Source organism: Limulus polyphemus, unplaced genomic scaffold (assembly GCF_000517525.1).
Source record: "Limulus polyphemus unplaced genomic scaffold, Limulus_polyphemus-2.1.2 Scaffold4559, whole genome shotgun sequence".
NCBI classification, from domain to species: Eukaryota; Metazoa; Arthropoda; class Merostomata; order Xiphosura; family Limulidae; genus Limulus; species Limulus polyphemus.
Window position 1 is genome coordinate 36,489 of NW_013670169.1, and position 10,311 is coordinate 46,799.

Consider the following 10,311-nt stretch of genomic DNA (forward strand, 5'->3'; position numbering starts at 1 on the left):
CCGAACAAACTAAAGATATGAGTATAAGCATGTTTACTCTTTCTTGAAAACTGAACAGTTGTCAGCTTATTCTAATATAGTTACAGAGACTGTAAATATATCCAAACACTGTGTCTTAAATGACAATGTTCTTTATCACACAAAAAGAGTTGCTAGAAGTGGTGAATACAGACCATTTATTCCCAAAACATTAAAACTGGCATTGATGATAGAATTGCATGGTCATCTAGTTGTTAGAAAAACAATAGACAAAGTATCCAGATGTGGTTACTGCTGAAGTATGAGACAGGACATTAAAAGTTATGTTATCATGCCATGTTTGACAAACCACCAAACATGATCAAAAATGGCCAGCAGGATTTATGCAAATCATTAGACTAATGGAACCTGTTGGGAAAACAGGAGGAGCCATCATAGGACCTTTTCTTAAATCTAGTACAGGGAATAGTTATTTGTTAGTTGTAACAGATTATTTCAGTAAATGGGTCAAATTATATTCTCTCCAACAAATAACTACCAAGATGATAGTGAAAAATTAATTAATAAATACTTGTGTAGATATGGTATTCTAAAGACTTGTATTCAATATTGGGCTCCAATTTGTGTTGTGGCCCGGCATAGCCAGGTGGTTAGGGGACTCGACTCGCAATCTGTGGGTCGCGGGTTCAAATCCCTGTCACACCGAAACATGCTCACATGGTGTCCGGACTAGGACGCCAGTCCTACTCCTGGATACTCACCTCCAAAAGAATTTGGAGGTGTAAGAAACACCATAAGAAACTACTATTTGTGTTGCATTTGATGGATGAAGCATGTAAAACTATGGGAATTAAAACTATCTTTACAACTCCATATCATTCTCAGTCTAATATTACTGAAAGAGTAAATAGAAACATAGGTAGAATGATATTTTCTTACATTGAGATTGATGTTTGTCCCTAGTCCTGGCCAGTCACAGGTTTAGTAATTGTTTTTTGTTTTGTTTGTAAGTGTTAAACATTTGTATTTTAGTTGTTTGAAAGTTTTTATTATTTCTGTTGTTATATTTAATAAATCCTGGTTGTAGGGACATTTTGTTTATTCTTCTACAATTATATGACTGTTAGATTTACAATAGGCAGTGGTTTTGGGATTGACATGCACATCACTAGCTCTTGTTAGTTCTTGCATATGAAGTTACTGTAAGTGAAGTTTCTTGTATACACTAGTAAAATTTTAACAGATGTTCCTTTTTCAGCATAGGGAAGTATGTTCATCCTACCACTGATTGATTACCAGGAGGAAAAACAATGATGACACAATATCCCACTGACTTTTATACTTTTACTAACTATCATATCTTCAACATTACAAAACAAGAAACTAAAATATTTAATTATTTGGAATTCCTAAAGATAATTTTCTACTACTTTTTCTAATGTCATGGATTTGTTTCCAAAGAAATAAATTCACTCCCTGTATTTTTCCTTTTTTAATTCACTGTTTGTGTTGTGTTTCTCTCTATCTATCTAAAAATATCAGCCAGTTTCTCTACAAGATAATAAAATTACATGTACATTAAATCATAAAATTAAAAAGGATGAAATTACCCTCCTCAACTTCAGGTGGTTAAATTTTAAAGTTAATTTTTGCTTTATAAGCCATACTTAATAATAAGAGACTTGTTTATTTTCAGTAAACACTTAGTAGATTACATTTTCAGTAATAATTAATTCAAATTAGCAATATATATATATATACTGAATAAATCTTCAAAATGATATAAAATAACCACTTAAACAAATAATTTAATAATTCATTAAAATAAACTCTTCAAACTTTAATAATTTCCTAAGATTCTCTTAAATAAAATATTTAAATATTTTTTATAACATTCAGCTTGGATGGAGTTAGTGGAGGCCTTGTTTGGTAGTCACTATTGATATTCTATGTATGATTACAGACCATACAAATGTATTTCTCTTTGAGAGTTTTTCTGTTCCTTATATAACTACAGCCAGCTGTTTTGTGAAAAGACTAGCCTTTGCATTTTTCAGTATGTTCCACTGACTCTCTTTTTTATCCAGGCATCATTTCCAAGATGTATTTAGATAAGTAATTAGAAATCAAAAATAATGTTCAAATATTTATAAACTGCACAAGAAAGAAAACCTCAAATTATAAAAACAATAGAAATTATATACTTCAAAATTGGAAGAGTTAAAGATTAAAGTAGTGCCTTTATTAAGGCATCACACACATGTGACAACCATATTGATGCTTAAACACTTCATGTTTAATCTGTCAGAGACAAACTAAAGAATAATTCTAGGAATAAGTTTGTCTTTGGTTCATGTTCATTATGAACAACCAAATGAAAGCACAATTTAATTAAAAATTAAACATATTAAATACTGAATTTATATTATTGGAAACTAAGTTAACTTCTTTTAAGGTGTCAATGATGTTCAAACCAGTGAATATTTATTGTAAAGTGTGAAGGCAAAACATATAACTTACTATGCTGTTAACTATTTTGTACACAGGATCAATTTAGCTAGATTTTGTTGGTTGTTGAAGAATTCCAGCAAAGATATTTGACTTTTTTCTGCAAGTGAATGACTGTTATATGGAAAACTTGGATGAGGATTGTTGCTAACATTGTGGAAACCTATAGTTGTTTTCAAGAACCACAGTAATTAGTACTGCTAAAAAAATTATTTAAACTTAAATAACACCAGAAAAATATTTAAAGTAACTTAGGGTCCATTAGAGCACACCCACTGAAAATATGTAATAATTTGGATTATCACAGTCTGAGCTACAGAAAGTATGGAATTGCTAAACTATCATTATTGTTAATAAGACACAGTTTGTCTTGCTGGTTATTTTAGCTACACAACACACAATCTTGTGTCTTGATTAGGTAACTGCATTCCTTAATGTTGTATAAGCAGGCATGGATTTAGTGGAGGGATCTAGAGAGTATGTTAAAAACCACATATTTTTTTTGTATGATTCACGATGTTCCTTTCAAATCTTTAATAGTCTGTATTTAGGTCTGAAGAATGGCAGCAGTCCAAAACATCACCTATCAAAAGATTAAGCTATATGGTGTACTAGTTCAATAGTTCTTAAAAAAAACAAAATTTGTAATCACTACTCATAGTAGATTAATTCAACCAGCTCTATATGATACAGTTTCAGTTTTTGTAACAGTTTCTGTGCTTTTATAAAATTTACATTATATTTTACATTTTTGGATGATGTTGTTCCACTAGGATATAAGCACACAAATAAAGTGCATCAGTTTTAACTTTTACCTGAGAATATTCTTGGTTGTGAGGTAAATGGTGATACTTTCATTACAAAAACAGTGAAAACCAGCTGTGAAATATCATGAAATTTGGATTTCATAATTAAAGGCAATTGTAATAAGTCTGTAATTTACATTATTATAGCCCATCCTAAAAATCACTTTAAAATATTGGTTTAATTTACCAGTAAATTTTTTCTTATATGAGCCAAAGGACTTTCCAAGAACAAAAAATTTATGAAAGTTACAAAAAAAAACACATAACTGTCTAACTACCTTTAGAATATTTTAATTTTTTTTTCTAGTCACAAAATTAAATAGTTTTAAATACAAAAAAATATTGTTATTTAGATGGTTTTATTGTCTGTGCAGAAAGACACACTGTTTTTCTATTGTTTCTTCTTTTTTCAAACACTTTTTAATCAACTACCATTCCTTCATTTCTTGGCAGATTGGCTTGAAACTTGATAGAGTTATACCAATATGTCCGGCATTTTTTTTTATTTAGTCCTTTTTAAGGATTTTATGGGGTGAAAGGTCAAACAACCCCAAAATGTATATTTTGGGCTCCTGTGTGGTTATATTTACAGCAATCAATGTGAAAATTAGCACAATTATAAATTTTCATGTGCCCAACACATTGACATAAAAAAAAGTTCGATTTGCCCATATTAAGGTTTTTTAAGGGGGTCAGAGCTTGCAAAAAAATCATAATTTAAGGGTTAATTGTTAATTATTTGGCCATATTTTACCAGTTTACATGGGATTTGGTACAAAGATACTTTTTTACAAGTCCCATATATATATACACACACAAAAATATGAGATATGCCCATTTTGGGGCATTTTATTGGGTCCAAAGTATAAATAAACCCATAATGTTAGGGGTTTTGATTAATTACTTAAGTTTTGTTTTGACCACTTTACATAAAATTTGGTACAAAGATACTAATACAGTTCTCAAAGATATAGACAGTTTTGGAATTTTTGTCTTTTTGCTGAAATTTTCAGTGAGAAAAATACAATTTGGGGTTTTCATGAACCATTCATACATATGTTAATCAACTTGTATGGGATTTGCAGGTCCCAAGCAGTGATATAGATAATTTTAGTTATTTGGTGTTCAAACTCACCATGTTGGAATTGCATGGTGGAGACATCTTGCATTTACCTCCAAAGGTTGGCCTCATTAATAGTGAATATTATTTTTAAAGAGCCATGTTGTTACAAATGAAAGCAGTAATGGTTATAATACTGTGTGTGTGTGTACATATCAAGAAGTGTTAGCCTCTCATGACATATAAGTACGTTATATTGCAAGTAAAGTTAATTTTGGGTTTTATTGCTTGAAAAGGAAATTTATTGAAATTTAAGATGTTTTTTTATAATGTTAACAGAACTGTAATATATTAATAGACCTCTAATAGTTTTGACTTTGTTGAGGTATGTACTATTATCATAATGGTAAATGTATTATAATAGTGTAATGATTATGAGAATCACCGAATAGTAAACTAAATATTTATTTTTCTCTAGGTGGAGGGTGGCAAGTATTAGAAGGTGCTAGAGAAGGACAAACTCAAGTGGATATTCCTCATAATGAAAATACTGCTTATTGGTGCCATCCGGTTGACATTCATTTAACAACTAGAGGTCTTCAGGGTATGTATTTGATACCCTGTAAAGGTGTATTCAATAAGAGAGATATAATTAACCCATTGCATTCAGATGTGACTCCTTGGTGCTTGTCATGATCTCTTACAGTTAACATTGCATTCACAATTTAATTAAACAGCTTTATTAATGTGTCAATAAACTTGGCATGAAAACATAGTTTATAATTCAGATTTTCATATTATCTAAGTTATAAATTCTTAATTTTAAAAAGAAATATCTAAAAAGTTCTCAATCTTCATTTTTCTTTGTCACATAATGTGTCTGAACTCCGAGTTATCTACTTAAGAATTTTCTAACATTAAAAACTGGCTGCTGCAATTTTCAACCAATTAGGAACATAAATTACACATAATTACAAACAAGAATATTTACACAGTCATGGGTTAGGCTCACAAATTACCAGCTAGAGGGAGTTTACATAAAGAATTCACTTGGATACCGATGTAACATAAAAACATGTATTTATTTATCATAACATTCACATATAAATTCCTGCTTTCTAATAGAATGGGTAATCCTTTAGTAACTCCTGTAATATACACATCAGTAACTCAAGTACACTAAGTAATTTACCAATTAATTTGATTCTATTCAGCTCTGATGACATAATAGAAGTACTATGGTACTAGATAATGTAGAAATGTTAATATGACTGACATGATGCTTGGATGTTGTATTTTTTGCACAGCAGAGAACATGGACATTTTCAGTTTCTTAAGCTAGGGGTGCAGGACAGATCTGGATCTCAAACTCAGAATCAATCAATGCTGTCTGTAGACCTTAGTCTTCATAGTCTCCACTGTTTTTCACATGTCACTATGGTTTTTGGTTTTGTTTTGCACTGAAGCTTCTTGTTTGTATTACTTTGAATTAGGCATGTCTTTCTTAGTGCAACAACTATATTTCCCAGACATGTCTAGATTCCAGGTCACTTGATCTTTGGTTTGAACGTATTCTTCTAGCATAAACATCCACTTTCTAGAGTTTGAATTTCCTTTCATGGTTCCATTGTTTTTTCACCTTTGAACTCTTCCCTAGACATGGTGTATAATGTATCATCCATTCTCTGACAACTGTGTTTTAAATTTAACAAACATCCTTTTGACTGGTTGAATTAATAGCATTTGTTTTATTGTGAGAAAATGAACCACATTTTTTTTTGATATATCAGTCCTGGAATTTTGCTGTTCATTAGACATATGTTCCAGTTAATACTGAAATTCTTTGTTGCTTTATTTGGTCATCTAATGCATGCTATATCTCCATAGTTTATTGTCAAAAATAGTCAATTCCAGTCAGTTTTACAAGAAAATTATAAAAATATATTAAAACATTTGCTAAATAATTGACTGTGTCAATATAAACTTGAATCTCCTACATTCTTAATATGCTGAGATATGAATAAATTTGTCAAACCCATCACAGAATTCTCCGCCATTCTCTCTCTGACATACAAGATTGTTTGCTAATCAAGTTTACATGATTGATGGTCATGTTTATAACCAATAGAGAGCAGATACTCCTTTACATAAATCATATAACTTATTTTTAGTTTTCATGATGTAAACCATTAGTAAGTAGAATTGTTTGTAGTTGATTATGTTTTGCCTCTTTGAATGCTAAAACAATTTTTAACCTATTTATAGCTTACTCAGAAAGCCAGGTAAATTATAGTAGTTTGTGACTTTCTATTCTAATGATTAATGTGTTCTTTATTCAAAAATGAATATTTGAAAGCTACATGAATTCTTTTTTGGACTTAACAAGGCTTATGGAAGAATGTCTTAAATTTTTACTAGAACAAACAAGCTTGGGTAGCAGTAAGTACTAGTAATCCTTGTTCTTATGTACAGTGCCTTGCAAAAGTATTCACCCCCTTGTAACATTTCCATATTTTGTTGCTGTCTGAGCTTGCACTCATGAAACTTAATGGGATTTTATACTTAGAATCTACAAAATCTACTCCAAACTGAGAAAGCTAAAAAACACTGACATTGTGTAAGTAAGTTATATTTTCAATGAAAGTTAGAATATTCTCAGTTGTATAAGTATTCAACCTTTTTGTCCTGGAGTGGTTCAGTCAAAGTCCTGACTTGAATCCAATGGAAAATTTATGGCAAGACTTGAAGATTGCAGTCCATCAATGATCATCAATGAAGTTGTCAGAATAGAGTTTGATTATTAGAGTTATGAATAAAAACAAGTACATTAAATTTTTTTTACATTATTTGTATTTCATCAAAATGTGATTTTATTTATAAGTGTGAATACTTTTGCTGTATACTGTACTATACTGGACCACCATTCATGGACTATCATGTGTAAAGCCTAAGGGGATCATGCCCAACCCTGCTGATCATCAGATTTAATAAATCAGGGTCAATTTGCTTTTAAAAGTTTAGGGAGCTTGGTTCACCTATTGAACTGTTTCCAAAGAACTGTTTCTCAGGGCTCCCCAATGCACATTTTCTCCCAGATTCTACTGATGAAGCTAGGGAGTCCTTACCTCACCTGGTTTCCAGTCACTGGGGTGGTAGAGTGTGGCTTTTCCTTCACAGTGAATTCCTCCACTTTTGGAGAAGAGGGTGTAGTTGGGGGCCCTCCTAACTGAGTCCCTGGATGTTTTTCCCAGATGTCGGTAGGAGTGTCTACATAGGAGCCTACCTGTAATACCAGTTCAGATTTGAAGCTCCACTATCCGGTTGGGGTGTGCATGACCCTTCTGTTTGATCAATATGAATTCAGTACTTTGTTTGTGGAAGAGGGTCCACTATCTCATAATTCCAAATGCGGAGTGGTCCCATATTGAGTCCTTGGTTGAGCACAGTTTTCCACGTCCTTCCCATAATTCCAGGGGGCAAGTGGAATGTACCTTGCCTATACAGTTGGGAAGTGAGGATGAATGTTCATAATTCCAGACTGGATGAGTTCTATTTCCTATGGTTGAGCAAGGCATACACAATCCTGTCATTCTGAGCCTGGGGTATTGCCTATTGGGCTTCTTCAAGTGGAGGAGGAGGTTTATCCATTTTGGTGTTGCTTATGTCCTCATCCTAATTCCAGTGGCTCGGAATGCATCACTCTATGGCTACAGGTTGGGATCCATTCGTAAATATATATAGATATAATGTTTTGGTCCAATTGCCCCAGCCACTAACATGGGATATAGGGACCAAGATCTCTTTAATTCCAACCCCGAGTAGTGGAACCTCAGCTATCCAGTTGGAGCTGGCCTATAGTGATGATCACTCATATACAATTCCACCCACGATACAGGAATTAAGATCAGAGTGAAGAGCATACCTGTTCTGGATTTAGTGGGGTTCTCCACTTGGGTGCCAATCTTCTATTGAAACACCCATGATCTATGCAGATGCTTTCTGTATTGACAATGCCCTCACCGACCCCTCCACCTTATCAATTTGGGATTCTAACTATAAGTGGGAGGGAAGGTATGTATGTTTTGGAAGTTAACATATTCCTAAATTGAAAATGTTTTTCCAATAATACTTACCTCTCTCTCACACTCTCCTGCCCTTCTTCTCCACCAAGAACCAGTGTTAGAGACTGGGATGGAGTCAGTCTCAAAAAAGCGATAACATTATCTGAATGAGGTGCTTATATGCAGTACCAGGATAGAGGGTGCATTTATGTACAAGGAGAGCAATTAAGGAGCAAGTGAGAAATAATCAGACCAGTGCTTAGATGAGCAAAGGAAGAAACTCTGGCAGTTGAGTAATAGTAGTAGAGGTGTGAGAGGAGGTAAGTATTATTGGAAATACATTTTGGATTTAGGAAAATGTTAACTTTTCTGATCAATGATACAGTCATGCAAAGAAAAAAAATGGTATTATTAATTTCCTTTCATATTTTTCAACTTTTCACCATAAATTGATGATTTCACTACAGTTTATGTTAGGGTAGAGAAAAGAAGAAATAAAATAAGTTTTAATGGAGAAAAACTTAATATTTATTTTGAAGGTTGTAGAGAGTAAATCACTTTACAAATAATGTATGAAAACTGTAATATAAAAAGAAGTATTTTTATTTTTAGCATGAAAATTTCCTTTCACTCAGGCTGACTCAATTAAGGCTTTGGAAATTCACAAGCAAACTGTTAGAAGGAATAATTTCTGTAAAAAACTGATTTTTTACATACAGTAGACTAGTAATTTTTACTAAAAGTTTACTAAATTTTTTTACAGAAAAATGGGGTAAATTCTGAACTGTAGTAAACATTAGTATGTATAGCTATTTATATATGGGATTGGTCAGTATGTGGTTAAAAGGTAGGTAGAAAAACCTGCTGTCCACCACAGTGGTGAAGGGAATATATGAAACACACCAATGTGTTAATTAATTTATTTTTGTTTCATTTGTTTTCTAGTTCAAAAACTCTGTGAATTGCATCAGTATAATTTGTGTTTGTACCTTGTCTTATTGTATGGAAGTAAATAGCCAGCACAGGTTGTGTCATGATGAATTTGCTGTGTGACCCACTCGAAACACCTTTCTCAGGATGTTAAATGTTAAAACTATTACATCTTTCCTGGGGTTTTATTTACATTGTCAATGTGCAGAATGTAACAACCTTTTGCTGTTACACCTTCCATTGGCTTATAATTTTGGCTTGATTCTTTTGTATTCACAGAACTCCAATCCTACATTGAAAAAGATCTATTTGAGTAAATAATGCTGCATCTTGCTAACCTAAAATTCAGTACAGAAATACTCATTCAGTGGTGGCCTTGGGCAAAGCAGATTTACCAAATTGCAAGATTAAAAAATGTTCCATAAATATCAACATTTTCAGACGATCACATTATATATAATTCACCTACTATCATATCTGACCAATAAATATTTCTAGATAATTCTACATTTTGAAATGTATTATGAATTTCATGTATAAATTATAGCATCAGGCTGATAACTGGGTTCGAGGAATATCAAAATTGCTTTGCTATTTGATAGTACTCCTCTTTAACCATTGAAATTGTGTAATGACTGGCTGAACTCTTTTAGCACGGGCTTGGTCCCTGGGATTGAACTCATAACCATTGTGTGCTTGTTATAGTTTTCATGCTATAACTTTTAAATTAGTAAGCGTATGCTAATGGAATTTGGGAGATTATCAGTAAACATTACAATGCAATATATCAATTTTTTTATAAAGTCTTAAGGTTTGTTAAGTAATGTGTTTTTCATGCCTTTTTTCTTTTTGCATGTTGCCTATCCAACATGCAAAGTAATTTTCATTTTAAGAATAAAAATACTTTTGTGCATCAGAAAATTTTCAATTTTCACATGCAAAATCTTTATAATGTCCAGATAGTTAT

At 32.2% G+C, this 10,311-nt stretch overlaps 1 protein-coding gene across 1 annotated transcript in view; it reads left to right on the forward strand.

Annotated features, from left to right (window-relative positions):
- The first annotated feature begins 380 nt into the window (after positions 1-380).
- LOC106471346 (B9 domain-containing protein 2-like) overlaps positions 381-10,311 on the forward strand; it is a 26,578-nt gene continuing 16,647 nt past the window's right edge. The window contains exons 1-2 of the mRNA XM_013931946.2: positions 381-477; positions 4,832-4,957. Coding sequence (XP_013787400.1) covers positions 381-477; positions 4,832-4,957 — 223 coding nt within the window. The remainder of the gene's footprint in view (positions 478-4,831; positions 4,958-10,311) is intronic.